Source organism: Cannabis sativa, chromosome 7 (genome assembly GCF_029168945.1).
Source record: "Cannabis sativa cultivar Pink pepper isolate KNU-18-1 chromosome 7, ASM2916894v1, whole genome shotgun sequence".
NCBI classification, from domain to species: Eukaryota; Viridiplantae; Streptophyta; class Magnoliopsida; order Rosales; family Cannabaceae; genus Cannabis; species Cannabis sativa.
In genome coordinates, this window is record NC_083607.1 from 3,716,587 (window position 1) to 3,742,491 (window position 25,905).

A 25,905-nucleotide genomic window follows, 5' to 3' on the forward strand; every position below is an offset into this window, starting at 1 on the left:
ACATAGGCCAAGATTCAGCTGAGCTACCACTTCTAAACTAGCAAGAATGGCAAGAACTTCACCTTTTAAAGCCGAGTCAACCTTAGCTTTGTCAATAGAAAGAGCAATTAATCTCCCAGTAAAGTTCTTGACCACCACCACAGCAACAGCCACTCCGTCTTTATAAGCCGTATCGACATGAATCACAAAATCATCCGAGATCACAGACTTCTCACTCATTCTGTCATCCTCCTCCTGAGGAGGGACCCCCACTTCAGAAGAAGCCTTATCCGTATATAACCCCTGAATCTCCACAAAAGTACCATTGATCTTAGAGAGTATCCAATCGACAGGAATTTTAGACTTATTATGAAAAGAGTCATTGTGATGACCCCGAATATGGAACAGAACCAACGTCCCAAAGACCAAAAGTTCTAACTCTAAGCCATTAGGATTCAAAGCAAGCAGGATACCAAGATTGAACAACCATTCCACAAAAGACTTACCATATTTGGAGCTTGATGAAGCTTGATGAATTTCGATAGGGCTACAAAGAAGCACGAGCCACAAGCCACTATCGAGAGGAGCATTGATAAAACCAAAAAAGACTCCCAATGTACATAAAGACGCTATCAGAATGTTGTATCTAGATCCAGTGCTGAATCAGAATATAGAGCTATGGCCCAGTCCGTGTGTGAAGTAATATGGATTTATTAGCTTTTGACTGAATTCGGGTTTAAGACTTCTATTCCAGCAAAATTATGGTGTGATAATCAAGCTGCTCTTCATATTGCCTCGAATCCCGTATTCCACGAGCGAACTAAGCACATTGAGATCGATTGTCATTTTGTTCGTGAGAAAATTCAACAAGGTCTGATCTCCACAGGATATGTGAAAACCGGAGAACAACTAGGAGATATTTTTACAAAAGCTTTGAATGGGGTGCGGATAGACTATCTTTGTAACAAGCTGGGCATGATTAACATCTATGCTCCAGCTTGAGGGGGAGTGTTAGAGTATTAGCTGTATATTAGGTGTAAAAGAATTAGGGTAACTTGTATTTAGTAGTTTCCTATTTTGTTGGTAGTTTCCTATTTCCTAGTTTCCTAGCTTTGTATATAAATATGTACTATTCTATGAAATAAACATATAATTCGATTCACTATTTTCTACACGAACTATAAAATTCCCCTAAACATAAAAGCATCGAGTTGTTATCGAGGAGCCTCAAACAGAACTAAAAGCCTTGGACATGAAGAAATTAAACCCTCATTAAGTCACCATATTCGAGGGGCATTGAACGCAACTGAAAAAGACCTCTAAACATCAACCCACAATCAAGGAGCACCCATTACTACAAATATCAGAATTCGCGACGGTCTTAAAAACGATTTTTTTCGGGGACCATCGCTAAAAAAATTAAGTAACTATTTAAAATTGTTGAAAAATTTAGTATTCCTGACAGTTTAAAATTGTAGTAAACAAAATAAACGATATTTTTTAATAAAATGTGAATTTTTAAGAGAGTCTTATACCCCCACGGTTTAAAACCGTCGAGTATAGTATAGGCGATGGTAAACCGTCGCCTATACTATACCCGAGGGTTTTAAGGGCCCATTAAAAAATTGTTACCTAACTTCTTGCCACATTTCTCATGTGCCTACTGACTTTTTTCTATTTCTCACATGTTCACCTATTTCTTCTCACCTATTTCCTCTCCATTTCCACACCCTAAAATAGAAATCTTAACTCTCCAAAACCTTACCCATGCCTCCGCACCATCGCTCTCCTCTCTCGCCATCTTCCTCCTTCTCTCGATCTCCCTTTCTTCTCGTATCTCTCTCGTCCATCGATCTCCGCCCATCCCTCCTCCCGTCGGTCTCCCTCTCCTCTCCGTTGCATACGTTGGACCACCACCACCTCTCGTCAATGTCCCTCTCATCTCCGTCTCGTCGGACCACCATCACCTCCCATCCATCTCCCTCTCTCTCTCTGAGCTCGGTATAAATATATTTATTTATTTATATACTTTTTTATTCATTATATATATTTATTTTGTTATTGTATAAATTTAATGTGTTTTAAAGTTAGTTGTTATTGTAATAAAATTAATTAGTTGTTATTGTAATAAAATTAATTAGTTGTTTTATTAGTGGCTTCATAATTAAAAAAGATATACAATTTTGTTACACACCCAATTCAATTTTATGCTATTCTTTCGCTACTCAAAATACTCACTATTATAAAAATAAGCGATTTTTTTATTTTTACACATCAAAACAGTTTTTTTTTTTGCACTTTTACGAAATTTTACATAAAAACTCCTATTGCAACTAGCGCTGCAACCTAAATTGCAACAAAAAATCGTATAGAAATCCCTATTGCAACTAGCGCTGCAACTACTTTGAAAACCCAAACCGTAAATTTGAAAAAAAGAAAGTTAAAAAAATAGTATATAGGGTAATTCCTCTAAAAATAATCTTTTGCTTTAATTTTTTAAGTAAACATATAAAAAATTTACGTTAGTTTGTGTAAACGATGTTATAGCCTTAGACACAAATAGTCTTATTTTTTACTTCACTTAGTTTTTGACGCTAAATTTTTTTTACTTCAGTTCATAACCAAAACAAATAGTAAAGTACCGACGCAAATTGATTTTTTGTTTCGGTTGTGAGCCGAAGTAAAATAATAAAAAATATATATATATAAACTTTCGAACCACCACAACAACCAAATAGCAACAATATATACCACTACCACAGCAACCCATCGTACGTACCACAAAAAGCACATCAAACCACCACCATCCCATCGGACCACCACCCTTGCTTGCTTGTGAAAAAAAATGAGAGAGAGAGAGATTGAAGGAGAAAGAGAGAGACCAGAGCAGCAGGAGCTGGGCGCTCGAGACAGGGAACGAGAAAAAAATAATGAATCTCACATTTGAAAACTCTATTTGTGTGTGTGTGTGTGTGTGTGTGAGAGAGAGAGAGAGAGAGAGAGAGAGAGAGAGAGAGAGAGAGAGAGAGAGAGAGAGAGAGAGAGAGAGAGAGAGAGAGAGAGAGAGAGAGAGAGCAGAGATGGTCCATGCTCCACGATGGCCGACGATGAGCTCCAACGCACCTGCAAAAAAATGAGAAAAAGAGAGTTAGAGTTTGGGCCGAGAAGAAAGGCAGAAGATGAAGGCGATGATGGGCGAAAAGAGGGAATTAGGTTAGAGAGAGAGGGGAGAGAGGGGCGATTGAGAAAGAAATTAAGGTTAAAAGTTGGTTTTATATTTTAGGATTAGATTTTTTTAAAATGGACTGAAGCCCATGTCTGATTCTTTTTTCAATGGCTTTTTGCGTCGGTAGTGCACCGACGCCAATAATATATATAATAACTTTTTCCGTCAGTTGTGCACTAACACCAATAATAGTGTATATATTTTTCTTTTTATATTTCATCTTTTACTTCAGTTTTTATTTTAGCATCGAATAGATAAACGATGCTAATTAGTAATGATTTGCATCGGTAGATAACCGAAGCAAAAAAGTATGAGTTAACTTTTATATCGGTCAATAAGTTTGACCAAATACGTTAACCGATGCAAAAATCCCTTTTTGTAGGACCTTACTAATAACTTCGGGTAATTTTGCTTCAAATGGGATTATTTGAGAGATGGGTTGGTTTGATTCTTACTTGTGTCACTTCAGTGTCTTATACTATTGTACTCAGTGGTAGAGAGATGGGGACTATCTTTCCAACTTGTGGCATCCGATAAGGAGATCTATTGGCATTCGATAAGGAGAATTATATTTATTTATGTTCTGAGGGTCTTTCCTCATTGATTCGAGTTTATGAATCTCAGAAGTGGATTAGAGAAATCAAATTTTGTAGGCAAGCTCCTATTATCTCTCATATATCTTAAACTGATGATAGTTATATCTTTTGCAAAGCTTTCCTTAAAGATGCTACGAGAGTTTTAGAGTTTCTTCATAAGTTTAAGGAGGCATCAGGTCAACAAGTTAATTTGGTAAAATCTAATGTTTTTAATTTTGTCAATGTGGTGAGGCCAAGTCGATTGGATCTTTACAATGTTTTACAAGTGGCAGAAGCTTTTGAACACAATACTTATCTTTAGTGTGACCTTGAGGACTATTGCCGCTATTTTTGGAGGTTGGGGACTAATCTGCATCAACGTGAACTTTTTGGGGACTTTTGCCGCAAATTTCCCTTAAAAAAAAAATAAAAGACAACATAAAAATAACAAAACAAATGCACATATATACAATAAAAAAAACGGTCTAAAATTAACTAACAAATGTATACCATAAAAAATGCATATAAACTAAACAACTGTACAATAAAATAACACAGAAAAATAACTATAAATCAATATAGAACACCTAAATAATAACATAAAATAACTATAAAATAACAAAATGATAGCTACAAATCAACAGAAAAATAATAAGACGTTAACCTCGTTAAAATATACAAATTATTCATAAATCAACTCTGAATAAACTATAAAATATCTTTAAAAAATACTGTTTTTATTAATTATGTAAAAGAGAGAAAGATATATGAGAAATGCTTCTATTTTATTTGTAAGAGGGAGAAAGAGTATTTAGGAAAATATGAAAAAATATGTGAAAGTAAAACAATCTTATTTTAGTAAAGGTTAAAAGAAAATTAATTAAGATTCTTTTATAAAATATGATTATTTAAAGAAAATACTATAGTATGAAGTAGTTTGATAGTGAGTAGTAAAAAAAAATGTAAAAGAGGAAATAAAATAAAATAAGTGTTTGTAATTTTTTTTTAAAAAAAAATTAAAATAAAATTTTGTGAGAGAGTGAAAAAATAAAAAATAAAATAAACATAGTATAAATATAAAAAAAAATTTATCAGAGTATAAATATAAAATTTGGAAAAAATTTATATAGTATTTTGTGTAAATAATTCTTTTTTTTTTATTGAAAATAAAGCGTTAAATAGATAGAAAATTAGACCTCGCGGTCATTACAAAAGATTGACACAGGTATGCAGGATGACTCCATAACACCTGTAAAGTTCTGAGCGAAGGCCCATCTAGCCACATTATTGACAGCAAAATTACAAACACGGGACATAAAAGAAAGTTACAAGAAAGAAAATAATGAGAGAGTTGATTACATAAAAATACATAATTATCAATATTCTAAATATAGTGCAACCCCTTCAGCGCTTTGATAACCACGTCTGAATCACTCTCTACTAAGACATAGTCGTGTTTCCTGAGTCTCTACAAATTGAAGATGTATTAAAAAGGGATTATCATAAATACACAAAAACAACAATAAAATAATAAAAATACAGTTGTACAAAATTTTAAATATTTTAACAATTTTTATAATTTTATTTACAAAAAATACAATTTTTTTTAATGTATTTTTATATTGTACTCTTGTTAATTTTTTGTTATTTGTATGTTATATTTTTTGTTGTTTTGATATTGTTTGGATATTATTTTCATGTAACGTTTGTATAATTTTCTTGTAATTTTCGTTTTATTTTATAAAACACCATAAAAATGTAAAAGAAAAATTAAATTTAAAAATATAAAAAATTTACAAAACAACCAATATTATAAGTTCATTTTCCTTTCAAAACAATTATAATAATCATATATTATAAGTTCATACATCAATATTTTTAAATTATAAAATCCCAAATCAAAATTTCTAAATTAATTTTTTTTGAAAGAAAAATTTAAAAATTATTGTTCCCAAAATAAAATGCATCAGCACCAAAAATAGTTAATTAATTCTTATTTATTTTAACAAATATAATATTAATTATTTACTTTGAAAGAATGTTAAAAAAACTCAAATGCCTAATTAACAAAATAGAGTACTATGTATAACTAATTTTCATTTTAATTTTGATGGTATATTTTCATAAGATTCACAAATCACGCTAACCATAACCGATTACGGCAAAAATAACAAAAATATTTCCAATAACTCTAATCATTTTTCTTGGTAAGGGTATTATAGTAATTACATAACTATAAATCCAATTATTTATCCATAAAAATATTTAATTTATTTTATCTATATATTTTCACAAGCTAAGTTTTGACTTAGAAAATATGGGTTGAGATTTACACGTCGAGAATCCAGAGAATAAGACCCACATATATAAATAATAATAATATGAATATCTACGAACTCATAAAGCAAGGTCTCATAAATTTCAACGCTTTTCTTTTCTTCTTCTTCTTCTTCTTTCAATCCTAATCCAAAAACCCATTTTTCCACACCATTTCTTCTTGACTCAAATCAATAATTACTCTTTGAATTTCGATTCATAATTTTGTCAAATATATATATATATATATATATTTATTTCACATTGTTTATGCTGCTTCAAAATTAAATCTCTCATTCCTCTGTTTTATCATCATCAAGTTTCAATTTTTCCTACATTTTCCCGCTGATTTTCTCGAGAAAATATCTGGGTCATTGCTAAATTTTTTGATGGGTGTTTATCTTTTCCGTTCCAAAAATCATTTCCATTTCTGGGTATCTCTATAATGAAGGAGAAGAATCTTATCCTATAAGCCTCATCATCATCACCATCATAATTAATTTTTATTTATTTTCTCTCCTTTTAAGCTTAAATGTTACTTCTACAAATTTTTCTCACCTTGTCATTTTTTTCTCCCAAAATAAATTCTGGGTTTTGATTAATTTTTTGTTATAAATTTTTGGGTTTGGGAAAAAAATTTGAAAGATGGGAGGATGTTGTAGTACAAGTAAGCATAATCGTAGGCGTGGAGGGTATTTTGGGGATGATTTTTTTGAAGAGAAACCATATGAAGATTATGATGAAGAAGATGATATGAGATATGGTGAAAAAGGTGCTCGTATAAGGCTTAGAGGTTCTTCTAAATTTACATCAATGTATACACAACAAGGAAGAAAAGGGATCAATCAAGATGCCATGACCATTTGGGAGGTATTTTTTTTTTTTTAATTATAATTCTATTTGATTTCATAGTTACAATCTCTTTCATTGTTTTCTTCTTCTTTGTTTCATCATGACTTTTTTTCTTCAATATTTTGAGAAAAAGAAAAGGGAAAATTGGTCCACATATGTTTTCATTAGCAATAATTAGTATTAATTGTAATTTTTACTCTGTCCAATCAAGTTTTACTTTTTTTTGATAATACTTAAGGTATAATTTAGCCAATTAATGTAGTTTTAATTAAATTTAAGATAAACGTGTTTACGTTTTTTCTTTTTTAATATATGATTTTAAAAATTGAAATTGACTTTGTTGAAAATGAAATGAAGAGAGAGAAAGATATATAAATGATATCCCAATCTGTGAAATATTTATTGCAACACAACAACTATTATAATTTATACATTAGGAGAGCTTATAATAATTAATATTATCAGAACTTTACTGGTGAGAAAGATATGGTGTTGTGCGGTGTATTTGATGGGCATGGTCCCTATGGTCACAAGGTGGCACGTCATGTTCGTGATAATTTGCCTACAAAGCTCTCAAAAGCCATTGAACAGTCAAAGGTCAATAGCACCAAGTATGATGACGTGGACATTAGAGACTTGAGTAATAATAATAGTAATAATACTACTAGAGATGATGACAACATAGACTCCAAAGATGTGGAAAACGACAATAACTCTAATGTCGTTTTGCCACTTTCTTCTTGGGAAGCTTGTTTGATTAAATCTTTTAAGGAAATGGATGAAGATCTTGGTCTTGATTCCTCCATTGATAGCTTTTGCAGTGGTTCCACAGCTGTTACTGTTGTTAAACAGGTACTTTTGTTTTTTATTTATTTATATAATGTAATCTTACTTGCTTTCATATTTCATAATTTAGTAATGGATAAATATCATTTTGGACCCTGTGTTTTGCAAAAGTTACAGATTGGATCCTGTATTTTGTTAAATGACAAAATGGACCCTGTATTTTCTAAAATAATAAAAATAGGACCCTGAGCTTAATTTTTGACAACTTTTTTTTTTAATACAACCAACTTGAAGACAATGCTTAATAAGAACAGATACAAAAAATGTAAACAGTTTTGTCATAGCACTTTTAGATCGGATTATAATTAAATTTTATTTTGACAAAAAATCAATTCAGGGTCCTATTTGTACTATTTTAAAAAATACAGGGTCCATTTTGTCATTTAACAAAACACAGGGTCCAATTGGTCACTTTTGTAAAACAGAGGGTCCAAAATGGTATTTACCTTTTAGTAATATAGCTATGAATTTAATTATGGTAATTTGTGGCAAATTTCCAATGTTTGTATACCATTGACATTTGATTACTTTGATTTTTGTAAGAGAATCGCTAAAATGCATTATTAGTGCCTAACACAGATGTTATACGGTTATTGGTGTAATTAATTATCGAGTTTATAATTTTAAAAAATAATTTTAGGGAATATCGCTAACAATCATGAGACACTACTTATAGAAGGTGCTTAATAACAATACTCTTTTTCCCGTGGCAATTTATAAAAGAATATTACTACTGGGTACCAGTGGTACTTAACGCCTCTAGATATGTCGTCTAGCGATTAGTTAGCGATACTCTCTAAAAGTTATGATACTTAGTTAGACTAATAACGATATTGACATATAGAATAGTGTTAAGTACCACTAATACCTTTTAACATTTCTCTTTACAAAATTACTTGGACATGCTTAAAATTTAAGGGATAACTCGGATTTGCTTGAAAATAAATGGGGTATTGCCTAAAAAAAAATAAATTAAGAAGTTAATTATATACAAATTAAAACATAGAAAGGTCTAGCCACAAATTTCAACCAAATGGCAATAATTTGAATTAAGCACTTTTTTTTATACTATTTCGAGCATTTTCATTAGAAACTAAAATTATTTGTCATTCTTCTAAACTAAAAATTAAGTAAAAATAGGGCCTTACTAATCAATTTGATGAATACTTGACACATTTGACATTATTTATAAGTTTGTGAGCTTGTTTTGTAAATACTTTTAGGGTGAGAACTTGATTATTGCCAACTTGGGGGACTCGCGTGCAATTCTTGGGACAAGAGGAGACAAAAATCAACTCATACCAGTTCCACTAACAGTAGACTTAAAACCAGATATTCCAAGTGAGTTTTAATTATTAATTATTATTATTATTATTATTATTTTTGGGTGATAAATAAATAATAACAATGAAAATGAAATTAATATTAATAGGTGAGGCTGAAAGAATAAAGAATTGCAGAGGTAGAGTATTTGCAGCTGATGAAGAACCAGATGTGTGTAGAATATGGATGCCTGAGGATGATTGTCCTGGTCTTGCAATGGCTAGAGCCTTTGGTGATTTTTGTCTCAAAGATTATGGCCTTATCTCTATTCCTGATGTCTCTTATAGAAGACTCACTCCCAATGATCAATTTGTTGTTTTGGCCACTGATGGGGTATGTAATCATTCTAACACTCTTAACTTTAACTATAAACGATCGCGGCGTGTCTGTCCTTGCTATGTTTGAAAAGTTAGACTCGGCCTTCAGTTGAAGTACAAATTCGAATGAAGACATTTTTCGTTGAATGTTCGTTATTTCATCAGGTCCATGATATGATATGGTTCTGAAAGATGAACTGGATATGGACAGTTCCTAAAGAAAAGCGATTGTTAGTCTTTAGGACTTTCAAGCATAGCAATGCGTCCTAGAGTTGTCCCGATTAACTAAAATCTTGAGTCCGCCACTGATGATAAAGATTTCTTTTTGCGCTCATCCATTGGGATATATATTGTTATGTGTTACTAAATTATGTATAATTTGAAATATTTTTTTCTTTTCTTTTTCAGATTTGGGATGCTTTGTCTAACAATGAAGTGGTGAAGATAGTTGGGTCAGCCAAAAAGAGATCGGCGGCAGCTAAAATGGTGGTGTGTAGAGCAGTCCGGTCATGGAGATGCAAGTATCCCGGCTCCAAGGTTGATGATTGCGCCGTTGTTATCTTGTTCCTTAACGAACAACCGTCCTTGTTACCTAGCAAGTCCTACTCATCTTCTTCAACTACTTCTCGCCACAAGGGCAATCGTCTTTCACTCTCTCAAAGCTTTAAATCCTTTGCCAGTTGCGATGCTGCTCCTGACAAAGACAATGATTGTGATCCTGAAGATCAAGATCATCGTCATGATCAAGTCGAATTTGATCATAGTAGTAGTATTAGAATTTCCTCACCACCATCACAAGATCATAACGACAATGATAATCATAATCAAGAATGGGTTGCCCTAGATGGAGTGAATAGAGTCAATTCCATCGTGAGGCTCCCTCGATTCTTGAGTTTTGGCAAATATTCCACTACTACTACCGATCACAATCATCGTGCAGTTCAATCTTCTTAATTACTTAATTAGTCATCATCTTTCATATGAAAATCCCCTAAACAAAAAAGACTTGCACATAAATTTTGTGTTTTGGACAATTAAATACATTGTTTTGTTTAGTTTGATAATTATACATACAAAAATGACCCAACTAATAAGCATTTTTGTTTTGTTTGGCATGTCCATATTTTCTTTTGTGTTTTCTTAATGATTTTTGACATTGTAGAGTGCATAAATGCAAATTTATTGCACCAAAATGATATTTCAACTAACTTTTTGCAAATAGTTAAGGGAAATTTGAATTATTATGCATGTTTTAATATAAAATTGGTTTGGAGAACACTTAGTGTAGGTAATTTTAAAAATAGGACCAATTTTCAAAAACTCCCAAAATAGCCTTGTCAAAATCCCAATCCCTTTCTCTCTCTTCCACTCAAACTCTCTCTCAGTCCCTCTTTCGTTCATGCCCGATCCCAGCCGCCTCACACAATCCGACTTCGCCCGAACCCCAGCCACCTCACACAACCACTGCGTCGTCACCCCCTCACCACCGCCTACAACCCGACGATCTCCATCGCGTACGACAGAAAAAAAAAAAAAAACAAACAAACAAACAAACCCCTCGGGTCCGATGGGTCCGATTGGCCCAATATGGTAGCCATCGGACCCCATCGGTCTAATCGGACCGCACGAATCGGACCATCGGACCATCGGACCCAACCTAACGTGACCATCGGACCCCAACCCATCGGACCATCGGACCCATGCATCGGGACCATCGGACCCCACCCGTCGGACCCATCGGACCCAACCCGTCGGACCCCCTTCTTCCCCAATGGTTTCTCATATCTGAAATTTTAAAAGAGTTAAAAAAAATACCTTAGATATGGTGCGGTTATCCTAGGTGGGTCTCCTCCTCCATGTGGCGGTGATGATGGTCGGATAGTGGGTGGGTCTCGGTCGAAGTCGACTGGGCGACGGCGCGGTAGTTGTGTGAGGTGGCTGGGATCGGGCATGAAGGAAAGAGAACCGTGAGAGAGTTTGAGTGGAGAGAGAAAGAGATTGGGATTTTGACAAGGCTATTTTGGGAGTTTTTTGAAAATTGATCCTATTTTAAAAATTATCTACACTACATGTTCTCCAAACCAATTTTGTATTAAAACATCCATAATAATTCAAATTTCCCATAGTTAATTAGTTTCGAAATTGAAAGTATGCACTAGAAAACATAGCTTATCATATATAATAGTTTAATTGTAGAGTTTTGGAAACTAAAATAGGAAATTTAATGTTATGGATTAATAATATTGTTTTTTGTTTTATCTAAATTAAAACCAACCAAAGATGAGAATATGAGATTAGATTAGTCCTCATGGTCCCACACTTGAGCTACACTCGTGATTGGGCCTTCTTCCTTGTTCACAAATAAATCCTCACCATCTACTACTCGTTTCTGCAACCACACACACGTGACTATATAAATAAATGTACATTAAAATAAAAAAGTTAATTTTCATTTTTAGAGTAACGAGATACAAAAATTGATCTATATTTAGTACAAATAATAATTTTGTGACATTTTTACGTACAAAATTATAGTATTTATTGTAGTATAAATTTTATAATATGTTATATTATGATTTAAATTTAAATCACTTTTTATTATGTGAAATATTTTACATCACAATTTGATGCACCATTAGAATAAACTTTTAACAAAGTAAGCTATATTTTACATTTCTATTATAATTTGTAAAGCATAAATTTACAAAAATATAATTTTTTTTCTCAAAAAAAATTATTTTATGAAATTTGTTTTTAAAAAATTAAAATATATGAAAAAAAAAACAGTATTTAATTACTCTTTTATGATAATTGATTAACTCTCTAGTTACAAGAAAGGTACTTAGTTACCCTTATATAATTTTCTTATATATTTTTTTAATTTTCTCGTAAAATAATATTTTTTTAAGAAAATTATATTTTCACACAAAACAAAAAATATGAAAACCCATCAAATTTGTTATTTCCAAAAAAAAAAAAAAAAAAAACTATATGTAATTTAATATGAATGATAATAATAATACTAAAAATAAGCTGTTTTTCTAAATACCATTATGGTAAATATCAATGCTAATAACATTATTGCAAAATTTTATAAAAATTACAAAAACTAATGGCAATTTTTATAATTTTTCTATACATATATAATTTTGAAAGTAATAATAATAATTATATAATGAAAATGTTGAATGAATGAATGAATTACCTGATGAGATAGAGTTGAAAGAGCTTGAAAGTCTTGGTTAGGGATTTCCCAGCCAAAGAGTTGAATGTTTTCTTTGATTGTGTTTGTATCTGAGTTTGGGATTATTACACTTGTTCCTCTTTGAAGGGCCCATTTCGCAAGTATTTGGGCTGGGCTTTTGTTCAGCTTCTTTGCTACCCTCTCCACCGTTGGATCATTTTCTGACCCCAATGCTGAGTAAGCCTGTCTCAATCAATAATAATATATATATTATTTACTTATTTAATAAAATTAATTAACAAATTATTCATTTACATTTGTGGGTAAAAAAATTATTCTGGATCCCCTAATTTTGTGAAAGTTATTTGTAAAAATTATTAACCGAAATTTTATTTTGTTACATGATAAATCAGATTTTGTATTTTAAAAAAAAATATTTTATTAAGTACTAATAGTGCTGATCAACATAAAAAAATTATTTTATTAGGTATTAATAGTGCTCAACAACTTATAAAAATAACATCTTTCGATTAGTTAACAATATTATTTAAAAAAATTTATATCAAAGAATTTTTCTATTAGACTGGTGCCTAACAACTTCTATAAATTATATAAGACTCGATATTTAATTACACCAATATTAGTATAACACTAAAAAGAATGCTAAATACCAATAGTACATTTTAGTTATTTTTACCCAATACATAATTACAATATGACACTTAAAAGAATACATTAAATTGAGCTCAATTTTAGTCAATTCTTTTTTTAATATAACTGTTTGAAGCTAGTTTTTAGCATATGCAAAAATATATAATTAGTAGCAAAATTGAACTAATAGTTATTTTATATTATTTTGAAAAAAAAAATTAAATTGTTATCTAACAAAATAAAAAAGATTCAATCAATAACTTAAAATAGCATTTGAGATTGAATGTTGTAATGAATTACTTACAGTGACATGAATACCATTATTTTTGCAAGCTTCGAGCATTTTGTCATTTCTCCAACCTGGATGCATTTCCATCTGCCCACACAAAAATGCATAAATTGATTTTCAAACATGATGAACCAACATTTCTAAATCAACAAAAAATAAAATAAAAAAATAATTGAAGATCCTAATGCATATAAATACAAACTGTCAAAAGAAGTCTTCATTTTAAAGTTATGAAATATATATGAATAGATTAATTGAATTTTTTTTTTTTCTCATGAATTAATTCAATCAGGTATCTTTAGGATTTTGTTTTCAATTTTAATGGTTTTCAAAATATAAGTTTACAAAAATATAGTTTAATGTAATAAAAAATATATAAAAAAACAGCCTGATTACTTTTTTTTTATTATTACTTTTTTTTTTATGGTAATTGGTTATTTTTTTTGTTACTATAAAAATATTCAGTTACCTTTATATAATTTTTTTTTATAAAAACGTTTAGTAACACTTTTTTAATTTATTTTTTATTTTTAAAATTAAAAAAATTAAAATATTTTTAAAAAAACATTCTATAAAACTGTTTTTACTTTTTAATTTTTTAATTGACAATTAAAATTTTTTTAAAAAAATTACTTTTAATACTTTTTTAAATAATTTTTTTAATTAATATCTTGAACTCCAATTAATCTGGACCCAAATCTTTCCCAACAGCTCTAACAGCTCTAACACTGAACCCGAATTTGACCCAATCTGACTTAAATAAAATCAAAAAATAAAAATAAAAATAAATTTGACAAAACACACTTTTATTTTTTGTTTTTAAAATCAAAAAACAAAAATAGTTACAAAACGTATTTTTATTTTTCAAAACAAAATTTTTTAAAATAAAAATTTTACTTTTAGTTTGTGAATAAAAAATTAAAAAACAAAAATATTACTAAACAACACTTACATTTTTTAATTTTATAACTTTTTAGAAAAAAAAAAAAAACTATATTTTTGCAGAAAAGTATAAAAAACCTATAAAAATTATAATTTCCTCTTAAATATATGGTATTTTTAAAAATTACTAATAAATTTTAGTGTATTTTTAAGAAAAATTTATTTTTTAAGCTCTTAAGTTGAGTGAGTCCTAGTTGCAAGGATAATCAGACCTGAGAGAGTGAAGGCTTTATTTGAGCAAAGGAGAGAAGAGTATTGAGTTTGTTGAGAGTGAAGTTAGAAATGCCAATGTGTCTAACAAGGTTCTCTTCCACAAGCTTCTCCATCTCTTTCCATACTCCTTCCATCTCTAACTCCATTACTTCTCCACCCTTGGGAGGCATACTTGCTCCTTTTTTTACCACAAAAGGCCAATGTATCTGCATTACATAAATAAATGTAATTGGTAAAAATATACACTTTTACTATTATTTTGAAAAATAACACTTTTACTTTGAAAAATAACATTTTTACAGGAAGGGTGTTAACCAAGTATTTTCCAACTCGCATTTTATTCAAAAAATATATATATTTTCCAACAAAGAAAAAGCCAATGTATCTAAGTTACATAAATAAATAATAGAGTTTTTAGCAGTTAAATCCTTCTATCGTTTCATTTATATTTAAGTTTTTAAGCTCAAATTTTGACAGTAAGTCTCTCTAAATTATTGAACTGGTAACAAATTTAAAGTATTATCCGATTAACTGTCACTATAGACTATTTATGTCTACACTCTTGTATACATGACATGTTTATATTAACACACTTAATATTATTATATAAAAATTATTTTTAAAATTAAATAAAATTATAAAAATAAAAAATGTTACAAATTTTAAACTAATAATATGAAGTGTATCAATATAAATGTGATGCATGTACAAAAAATATACATATAAATAATCTATATTAACAGTTAATTATAAAAAATAAATGATATTTTAAATTTAATTAGCAGTTCAGTAATTTAAAAAATTTTACCGTTAAAATTTAAACTTAAAAAAATAAGTGCAAGCAGAATAAGAATAATAGTTGATTGGATTTTGACCACAAAATATTCTAAATAATAATATGTAAGGGTACCCAATACGTAATATTGGTAAAATGACAAATTTTTTACTATTATTTTGAAAAATATCACTTTTAGTAGTATTTTGAAAAATATCACTTTTAGTAGTATTTTGAAAAATAACACTTTTCACTTACCAAATAAAGATCAAGGCAGTCAATTTGGAGATCTCGAAGGGTGTTGTTTAGTGCTGCTCTAACCCTATCAGGGGACAAGTCTGAGCACCTATAATTTAACATATTTAAACATATATATTATCTTATTATTTCATAATTAGTGATCATTAATTTGGATAATAATCTTTCATATTGATTAATTAATGTTATAATTACCATATCTTGGAGGTGACAAACATAGCCCTTCTTTCAACCCCTGCTTCCATGGCTGATTGCAAAGCACGCCCAACCTGTTCCCAATAAATTAAATTAAATTAAATTAATTATCATATTAAAAAAATAAATAATAACATTATCTTAATAATGTTTATGTTTATTAATTAAATATATAAATGAGATATTTGTGGGTAAAAAAAATATCTAGAAGAAATGGATTATGCCTCTTCTTGAACTCCATATTGTGCAGCTGTATCTATGTGTCTGTAACCACCCTGCACCCATTAATCATAATATAATTAATAAGTAGTGATAAATAACATAAATAAAGGAGTGTTATAAAATAGAATTTTTATTTAAGAATACTCTTTTCAAGAATAACTTTTAATTTATTATAAAATAACCAAGCCTCGATTTGAGCTATTTCTATTATGATATAGTATTAATGTTTATTTATTGTTATTATTGTTACATTGATATTTTTTTAATTTTTTAATTTTTTTTCTAGTGTAATTTTATTTAGTTTTAATCTCCCAATTAGAATATAATTTACTTGCTCTATTCTTAGATAGAGGTTCTGTAATTAGAATCACCTATTACATTTTTTTTCTTAATTATTGTCTCCAAAAATACAGTGGAATATTTTTTAAATTTTTTATGATAACGTTCGTTATAATAATATATAAATTTTTGAAATTTTTAAATAATTTACTGTATTAAAAATAAATTTCATGATAAAACATGTTAAAAAAAGTTCAACCCTAATTTTCTATTCGAATCTTTCAAAATTTTAACTATAACCACTTTTATAAATTTATTTTTTTTAAAACATATTTTAATATGTATTTTTGGATAAAAATAAGAAAATATTTTAATTAGCACTCTACTTCAAAATAATAATAGCAATGAAAGGATAAAGAGAAACTACATTTGAATAATGCAGAATACTCAAATTGATTATATTTATGTACCCAATATATACTATTTTCATTTTATTCGGTTTGAATTGTTTTAATAATTTTTACTTAGAGTTGTCATATAAATTTGAGTTGCTATATGAATTTAAATTGTAATTGAAGTTATCTATTATTTCCTATACGTATTTTCATAAAAAAAAATACTTTCAAATGTAAAAGAGAAAAATTATAAATATTAATCGTTTATATTTTTCTCATAAATTTATATAATATTACATTTTTCAATGGCAAAAATAGAGATCTGCCTTCCTCCACCAAAGAATTTTCCAATACATATTATAATACTGGTTTTTTTTTTTTTTCCGAATATTAATATTTTCTAATGTAAACGAAATAATAAGTGAAGCTTTTTTTTTTTTTGTTTTTTTTTTTACCTCAACGATGGCGGTGAAGACAGAGTTTGTGGTTGATTTGCAAGTACCAAATCCAACGGCTGGAATTGAACGACCAGTACTGGAAAGCTTAAACGACACTGCGTTTTTAGCATCTTCATTTATCAAACTTGCATCTGCCATAGTTATTAGTTATCTTTCTTTCTTTCAACAATTTATTTTGGTGAAATTAATTAAAAGCAACTGAAGTGAAGAAGATATTTTTAGTCTGAAAACTCTTCTCTGTATTTCTATACTATTTTATACATACATATTACACAAGTAACGAAGCAAATATTATAATTATATTATTATTTTGAATATTTATGGTTTGGGTGGAGAAATGATTAGATGGCATATTTGCATGTTGGACACACCCAAAGGCCTAATAATGCCCCCTACATACAAAGTCCTCTTACGTGTCCATCATAGATGTTATGAGAAATTTTAAATAATATTAATATTATTATTAATATAATTTAGGAGGAGGTTCTAATGGTTACATTTTTATTGTAACCATCATGGTTACGTTTTTTTTAGCCATTGGATCAGCATTAAATGGTTGTGATTAATTTGGAAATTAAATAAAATAAAAAAAAAATGACCTGTAACCTGATATTAACCTGTTAATTTATTTCCTTTTAAAACTTTAATTAAAATTAATTATATTTTAAAATTAAATTAAGTATTATTATTAATTAATTTATTGCAATTTATTATTAAATAAGGATCTTTTAGCAATTTATTTTTTTACACTTAAATTATTTTAATTTTTACAACAAAACTCTTAATAATTTAAAATTATACACATATAACTTGATAATTAAAATTTTATTATCCCGAGCCAACGTATCATCCCGAGTTAGGTGGCCAGAATTTTATCCCGAGCCAACGTGTCACCAATCACCACACTTCTTTTAGAAAATGTGTTATTAAACAAAGCTTTTATAATTAAATTTTTTTTTTTTTTGAAGAAAATTAAATTTATTTTTTTAGTCAGTACTGCGGTAGAAATTTTTTTTCTCTATCTCCTCCTCTTTCTTCTTTGTCTTTCTCTCTTTCTCTCTCTCTCTCTCTCTCTCTCTCTCTCTCTTCATGCTCTAACTATTTCTTTTCATCACCTTCTTTTTTACTTATACACCCAAATTAAAAAAAAAATGGGACTTAATGAAATCTCAACAAAAGCATACTGTAAAATAGGTTAATATGAAATTAAACAGATGTCAATGAGTGAAATCTCATGGAACATGGGCGCAAACAAAGGGACTTAGTGAAATCTCAACAATTTGTAACCACACCTTCCATATTAACATTAATAATGGAAAAATGGGGAAAATTATCTTGGGTATTGAAATTCATAAACCTAGATAGAAACTAAACAAAAATTTTAATTGCCACATAGAACATTCAATAGAAGAAATTATATCACTTTGTCATCACGCAGCTCTTAAATTTACATATATTATACATATATAAAATTTGGGTTATCAGTTGAAGAGTTGCTTGAGTAAACAAAATTGCTATTCTGAAATTAAAATAGTAATAGTGATGTTATGTTCAAACCCACACGAAAAGTATGAATTTTTCAAACTCATTTGTTTTAGCCCTCTCCTTAAGATCTTGAATTAAAGTTGGTTAGCTTGTGATTTTGATAACCAATAATTTTTCTAGCGATTAAAAATTGCTTGGCCTATATTTTTTTTCCTCATTCTGATTTTTCTGTGTTCATAAACACAAAATCAACAATATAATTTACACTCTGAAAAATAAAAAATAATATAATTTAACTATCATTTTAAACTCTATTTTCACACAACAAAAAAAATTATTACTCAGGATGTAGATGAGATGAAAAAAAAAAAGCATTGAGCTGAGTAAAGAAAAAGGTAATGAAAGAGAAGAAGAGTTACAGTTCGAAGAGAGAGAAATACATAAAGATGAAGGAAGAAGATAAAAAAAAGTAATTATATTAAATAAATAAATTAATAAAAATTAATTATAAATTTTGTTGCATGAGACACTTATATAAATGACATGTGGCTGACACGTTCGCTCGGGAAAAAGTTTTAGCACTTTACTCGGGATGAATAGCATTTCTCTATTTTAATTTAAAATGATTACATTTTTTTTTTTGAAAACATAAAATGATTACAGTTTATTGTATAGAGATGTCAACATTGTACATCATCAATATTGTACTTCTTTTCACATTATGTTCAACGTTCCTTACTCTTTCATTCCCTAAATATTGCTCTCGAACCCGTCAAACCCCTGCGCCTCCATCTTCTCCGATCTCACTCCCTCTACCTCTCTCTTTCTCTCTGCCATTTTGGCTTTCTTCAACTCAATCAGCTGTACCCTAGAATTATTTTCAAACTTAGATCGGAGATTGGAGATCGAAGATTAGAGAGGACGAATTCCGTTTCACTCATTCGCCGCTGGATAAAACAATTGCTTCGCTCAATTCAGGTACTTTACTTAGGGTTTTGTATGGTTATTTTGAGTTTTATCAAGTCATTCTCTCTATTTTGAATAGCGTTCTACATTGACATTATATAGGGATTTGATTTAGCTATTATCCGATTCTTTAATTACAGTTAGGTTAGTCGTAATTAGTTTATAATGTTTAGTTCTGACATTTAGAAATTGTGTATATTGTTACCATTTGAAACGTTATAATATGATATCTGTTAGCAAAATTTGCCCTCTTTGCCCTCTCAGCCCATTTCTAATTTTCCCTCCATCGCCTTCTCAATGTTCATTCACAACGAAAATTCAGGTGTTGTCTTGTAATCCATTATTGGTGAGTTATGTGTTTTCTGGATTTGATTTTCACAATCACCACTTATTATCTTTTTTTTAAATGTGTTTGCTTTGCATAACTTATTGAGTTGTTTGTAATGGGACTAAGTGAGATTACAAAGTGGACAGAAAATGTGGACAGAATTTGTGTGCCCATTAAGTGTTTGTTTTAATTCCTCAATGAAATGCATGAGAAATGCAACTAGTGGAAGAAACAAACCATACCAATATTATTTAGTTCCCTAAAGTGTTGTTGTGCTTATTTATGTCTGGATTTTAATTAGTTGTCATAGAATTAAAAATTATGAACTTGATTTTTCCATGTGTGACTACTAGTTTATTAGATTTTTTTCTTTATTTCTTTCATTAAATTAATTCTTTGGCAGAGATCTGACTCTGCGGGCACGTGTTTCTGCCAAGACAGAAGAGAAGAAGTTGGAGTTGCTGTATCTTCGGTGGAGTGAGCACCATAAAAAACTTTGCAATTTCATAAGGACTAAGACTGAGCCTCCAATTTATTATTTGCCAAAGAAGCCACTGGAGGCTGATGCAAATGAAGCTGAGCAGCGGAAAGAACAGGCATTTGAAGAATGGAAGGCTTCTAGGAGAGAGGAACTGACCGAATACCGTAAAAGAGATTGGGGAGCAATATCTTGCCAATGTTGAGAAAGAGTTGGAGAGGTGGATAAATGCAAGGAATAGGAAAGCAAATAATGATGTGCTGAACTTGCAGGAAACAATGGACAAAGAATTGGACACCCATAGACTTGAGCATGGTCCCAAGAAAAGAATTGGTTTAATTCATTATTATAAGATTTTGGTTTTCTTTTTTTTTTTTTAATTATAGAATTTAAATTAAATGGATTGATTAATGGGATCTTTTCAATATTATACCTAAAATTAATTTTATTTATGAAAATTTAAAACTATTATAAAAAAAAAAAAAAATTGTGAGAATACGATTCGCTATTTAATTACTTTTAAATTTTAAAAAAAATGTTTAAGTAAATTATAAATTTTGTTATTATAATAAATCTTATTTGATTAAATTTTAGTTAACTAGATACATTAAGGTACAAAGAGTATAATGGTAATTTTGTGGTTGGCACTAATAAAATTGTAATAAGGTGGAAGTGAGTAGTGTGTGTTGTGTGTTGTGTGTAAGCTATAAAATAGAAACACACAAGTGGTGCACATGAATGAATTGAAGAACGTGGCAATCATTAAAAATATCACTTTCTTTAGAAATTAAAAAATTTTCTAATGTATTAAGACAACAAAATTGTTTATATGTAAAATTAAAATTCAGTTGTTTAGAATATTACGTATAAGTTTTGATGTATATTTAAATAAATAAAAAAAAAGTTCTGACATAGAAAGAAAATGAAATAAAGCTTATTGAATAGTGAAATGTATAATCAAACAATTGGTATACCTATTAATAAAAGTTTGAAAAAACAAGCCGTATAAAATACATTAATATAATTGGAGTCAAAGCAAATAAAATCAAATTAATGTCATTTGGCCTAAATTTCGCTTGATTAAAAGCTATAAATTTAAGCAATCCTTATTTTAAACAAAAATTTTAGAGTTGATATTATGATTCTAGTTTTTTTTAATATAATTTGGAATTATACTGAAATTTTTTTTTTTTTAAAAAAAAAGTGATATTTTTCTATTTTGAATAAAAGAAAATATTACTGTAATATTTAAAACATAATCAATCTTATAATATATAATAGTATCCGTCCAAATTATAATATTTAAAAAAAAAAAAAAGAAAACACTTCAAACAATACGATTATTAAAATTTTTGAAAAAAAAAAGTGTAAATATTATAATTAAATAGGTTAATGGTTAAAATAATTAAATCAAGGGATTTATATATAAATAAAAAAAATATTTAAAAATTTTAATTGCTAAAATAGGTCTTTGTTAAATATTTATTTAATTACTTAAAAAATAATTAATTATAATTAATTAATTCTAAAAATGGAATTTTTACCTATTGTTAACCTGCTATTGCAGGTCAAAAAAAAAAAATGTAACCATATGGGTACAATAAAAATGTAACCATTGAATAGTCACCCTATAATTTAATATTAAATTTTGATAAATTTATATTAATAAAAAATATATATAAAAAATAATTATAGGACTCTACCTCTATCTACTATTTTTTTTTTGTTTTTTTAAATAAAAAAAGTACTCTGATAAATAATTATATAAAATGTTTGTCGGAATGGAAGTTAACAGGATAACTCTAAACCTCTTGTAGGTAAAAGTCCAATCAGTCACATTATGAGCGGCAAAATTACAATAACTATTAATATAAGAAAAAATACAACTACAAAATAAATGAGAGTAATTTTTACAAAATGAGACAGTTTTTAATACTTCAGTGAAACTCTTTTCCATTAAGCGCATTGGTAACTATCCTCGAGTCGCTCTCCACAATTACAAACTTGGCACCAATATCCTTTGCAGTCGAAATGGCTAAACAGCAAGTCGCCGCAATCCCACACAGAGCATCAGAGAAATCAACAGAGGACGTCTGGACCCAAACCACTCTACCAAGGTGGTTCCTGACAAAAACTGAGGAGCACATGCTATCAAGCCCAACTCTAACATCGCAATTAAGCTTGATCCAATCCTAAGGTGGAGGAGACCAGCTCACCGTCGAAGGAGGGCTAGGTAAAGGGAAAATTGTAGCATGTAAATCTGCATAGGAAATACAAATATAGTCAATACACTTCTTCACATCATGCAATATAGTTATTATGTATTTTGTCATTTTGAGTGCGCCAGACTGTATCAACCACAACAGACGCATATAAAAAAATCTCATCCGCATTAATTCCCTTGTGTTTAAGATCCCAAATGAATTTGATCCAGTCCCACATACGAATTCCAGTATCCCGAATCGGATAAATACCCCAAGGAGAAGATCGTCAGGCATGGAAAGCCACATCACAAGTGAGAAAAAGGTGTTCCAAAGATTCATCCTCCCTCCCACACAACGGGCAACTCACATCCTCAATATGAAATCTTTTTCTTAGCACAGCTCTGACAGGGAGGGCACTAGAGAGAATACACCACAACATAATCTTATGGAGCTCTAACACTTTACTGTTCCACAACTTATTCTAGAGAGTGGGAGCAACCTCACAAAAGGGAGCTCTTTCCAAAGCCTGGGCAAGATAGGTAGATTTGTAAGAGAATCGTCCGTTACTTTCTAAGGTCCACACCCACTAGTCTTTACCGGTGCCCGAGGGGGCACCACCTTGTAAAATTGCAGAAACAGTCTCACGATCGAAAAGGCTGTTCAACTTGTGGATATCCCAACCACCATCATTAGAAAAAAGCTCAGCAACACTTCTATCGTCCGTGACAGGAGAACCATTTGGCCTAGGGAGGAAATTACGCATATGAGGAATCCAAGGGTCTCCCCATATACGCGTGTCTCTACCATCAGCCACCCGCTTACAAGCACCTTTCTTTAAAATGGCCTTAGACTTTACAACATTTTTCCAAAACCAAGAATCAAACTCCTTATAACTACAGTTAAAGAACTCCTTTCGTTTAAGGTATTTTGCTGCCGTAATCCTACAACAAAGAGACTGACTTCCGTTAAGTATGTTCCACCCCCACTTAGCTAGAAAGGCCTGATTCATTTATCTTGTTTTCCTAAAGCTGAGACCCCCCCGAGATTTGGGAAGACGGAGTTTGTCCCAAGCTTTTAGGTAAAGACTGTGGTTATCTTTCTCAAAGCCCCACCAAAAGTCACGCACTAAACTGTCAATTTTGCTCGCTAGACGGTTGGAGAGTTTAGTGGTTTGCATAGCATACAACGGCATCGACAAGCCCACAGACTTGATTAGGGTAGCCCAGCCTGCTTTGGACAAGGTTTTCGCTTTCCACCCCTGTAACTTGGAAGTAAGATTGTCCAGGATGAAATTGAAATCTCCATCTTTTTGTCTGGATCTGAACAGGGGAAGGCCCAAATAATTGACATTTCCTTCAGGAGAACCAATTTCCAAAACCTCCCTAATCTCACGTTTTAGACCAGTGGACGTATTTTTACTAAAGAAGATGGAGGTTTTGAGTTTGTTGACTTGTTGGCCAAACCAACAATAGAATCTCTCTAGGCACTACTAGTAACCTCTGACTTCATCCAAATTTGCTTTGCCCACCAAAATTAAGTCATCACCAAAGAAAATATGGGAAATAATCGGGCCTCCCCTGCTCAGTCTGATGTCCTTAATAGTGTTCTTACACAGGGCTTCTTGTAACAGCCTAGACAGGACTTCAGCTGCCCAAATAAACAAGTAAGGAGACAGAGGGTCCCCCTGACGAAGGCCACAAGAGGGTTTAATCTCACCCACCGGCCCCCCTATTGAGGAAAATATTGGGTGGTGGTTGTGGTACACTGAGAGATCCAATTGCGGAACTTTCACGGTATCCCATAACAAGAAAGCACATGGTCAATGAACTTCCAATCTAGCCTATCATAAGCTTTCATCAGGTCAATTTTTATGGTGAAGTACCCTTCTTTGCCTCTCTTCCGGTTGAACGAATGGAAAATCTCCTAAACGATCACATTATTATCTTGTATATTACGACCGGGCACAAAAGCAGCTTGAGTGGGGCAAATAAGATTAGGTAGAATTGGCTTAATTATGTTTGCAATAATCTTGGAAATAACCTTATACATCACATTGCAAAGAGAAATAGGCCTAAAGTGGTTTGTTCTTTTCGAGTTCTGCACTTTAGGGATAAGAACTATATTCGTAGAATTGATACCTTTGTGCATTTTGCCAGACCTAAAGAAGTCAGAAACAGCATCACAGACGTCATCACCCACCGACTCCCAATAGTGTTTGAAAAATAATACAGACATTCCATCAGGCCCAGGGGCTTTATGGTTATTCATGGAGAACAGAGTACTTCGAATTTCCTCAAGAGTAGGGGCCGTAAGGAGCACCTCCTGATCTTCATAAGATATTTTCTCTCGAAAAAGATAATTACAGTTAATCCTCTGATCACCAACAGACCCAGAGAAGATCCTTTTGAAGAACTCCTGGCCAATTAAGTCACGGGAAGTGATCCAAATATTATCTTTGTTCAAAATACTCTCAATAGCGTTTCTCCTTCCTCTAATAGCGGTCGTAAGGAAGAGGAATTTGGAACACCTATCCCCATCTTTGATCCAAGAAATCCTAGCCCTTTGCCTCCAATACGAAGCTTTCCTTTCTAAGGACTCGTTGAGGGATCTTCGGATGTTACTTTCAGTCTTCCAGTCGTGAGCACCCGCAGGTAAACTCTGCATCAAATTAAGTCTTTTTTCAAGCTATTTGATACCAGTGTCCAGTTTACCGAACTGATATCTATGCCAGTGAAGAAGAGAAACCTGAGTGGTTCCAATCTTTTTGAAACAGCGAGCAAGGGCCCAAGGGTGAGCAATGGACTTCCAGGCATCGGCCACCACTAGATTACTATGCTCATCCCTCGTCCAACCTTCTTCGAACTTGAAACATCTTTTAAACTTGGCTTCCAGCCCACCAGAATAGAGACACAGAGGTCTATGATCAGAGTTGCTCGTCTGATAAGAGCAAATAATAGCTTGCAGGAATAAGTTGGCCAAGCTCCGTTAACCAATCCTTTATCAAGCGCAAACTTAACATGATTCTTGCCAGATCTGTGATTGTTCCACGTCAACATATCGCCCTGAATATTCATGTTAATGAGGCCCCGGGACTCGACCAGATCAGAATTGAAAGGAATAAAATGGTCCCTACCAGTGGCACCTTCACG

The 25,905-nt window shown here is 30.7% G+C and overlaps 2 protein-coding genes across 3 annotated transcripts; one reads left to right on the forward strand and one right to left on the reverse strand.

Moving 5' to 3' along the window:
- Positions 1 to 6,097: 6,097 nt before the first annotated feature.
- Positions 6,098 to 10,653, forward strand: LOC115696549 (probable protein phosphatase 2C 65). 2 transcript variants are annotated; one of them, XM_030623445.2, is made up of 5 exons: positions 6,098 to 6,966; positions 7,414 to 7,800; positions 9,018 to 9,135; positions 9,227 to 9,450; positions 9,843 to 10,653. In XM_030623445.2, exons 1-5 carry the CDS (start codon positions 6,742 to 6,744, stop codon positions 10,386 to 10,388), a joined length of 1,500 nt encoding a protein of 499 aa, XP_030479305.1. In that variant the 5' UTR covers positions 6,098 to 6,741; the 3' UTR covers positions 10,389 to 10,653. The 2 variants fall into 2 exon arrangements, with proteins under 2 accessions (XP_030479305.1, XP_060957733.1); XM_061101750.1 differs by having other exon boundaries at positions 6,119 to 6,966; positions 7,483 to 7,800.
- Positions 10,654 to 11,568: 915 nt separating this feature from the next.
- LOC115698079 (aldose reductase) lies at positions 11,569 to 17,557 on the reverse strand. Its single transcript, XM_030625259.2, has 8 exons — positions 17,293 to 17,557; positions 16,166 to 16,216; positions 15,942 to 16,015; positions 15,747 to 15,834; positions 14,713 to 14,919; positions 13,574 to 13,645; positions 12,640 to 12,861; positions 11,569 to 11,823 (listed from the first exon to the last, which is right to left on the reverse strand). The coding sequence occupies exons 1-8, from the start codon at positions 17,431 to 17,433 to the stop codon at positions 11,734 to 11,736; spliced, it is 945 nt and encodes a 314-aa protein (XP_030481119.1). The 5' UTR covers positions 17,434 to 17,557; the 3' UTR covers positions 11,569 to 11,733.
- Positions 17,558 to 25,905: the final 8,348 nt, after the last annotated feature.

What these genes read in the sequence shown, in the direction of transcription:
- LOC115696549 (XM_030623445.2), top strand. Translation starts at nt 6,742, where the DNA reads ATGGGAGGATGTTGTAGTACAAGTAAGCATAATCGTAGGCGTGGAGGG. An exon ending in CTGTTACTGTTGTTAAACAG is followed by an intron (nt 7,801 to 9,017) that starts GTACTTTTGTTT and finishes AAATACTTTTAG; the next exon opens with GGTGAGAACTTGATTATTGC. An exon ending in CTTAAAACCAGATATTCCAA is followed by an intron (nt 9,136 to 9,226) that starts GTGAGTTTTAAT and finishes TAATATTAATAG; the next exon opens with GTGAGGCTGAAAGAATAAAG.
- LOC115698079 (XM_030625259.2), bottom strand. Translation starts at nt 17,433, where the DNA reads ATGGCAGATGCAAGTTTGATAAATGAAGATGCTAAAAACGCAGTGTCG. An exon ending in TCTTCACCGCCATCGTTGAG is followed by an intron (nt 16,217 to 17,292) that starts GTAAAAAAAAAA and finishes TAATGGGTGCAG; the next exon opens with GGTGGTTACAGACACATAGA. An exon ending in TTTCAACTCTATCTCATCAG is followed by an intron (nt 11,824 to 12,639) that starts GTAATTCATTCA and finishes GTGTGGTTGCAG; the next exon opens with AAACGAGTAGTAGATGGTGA.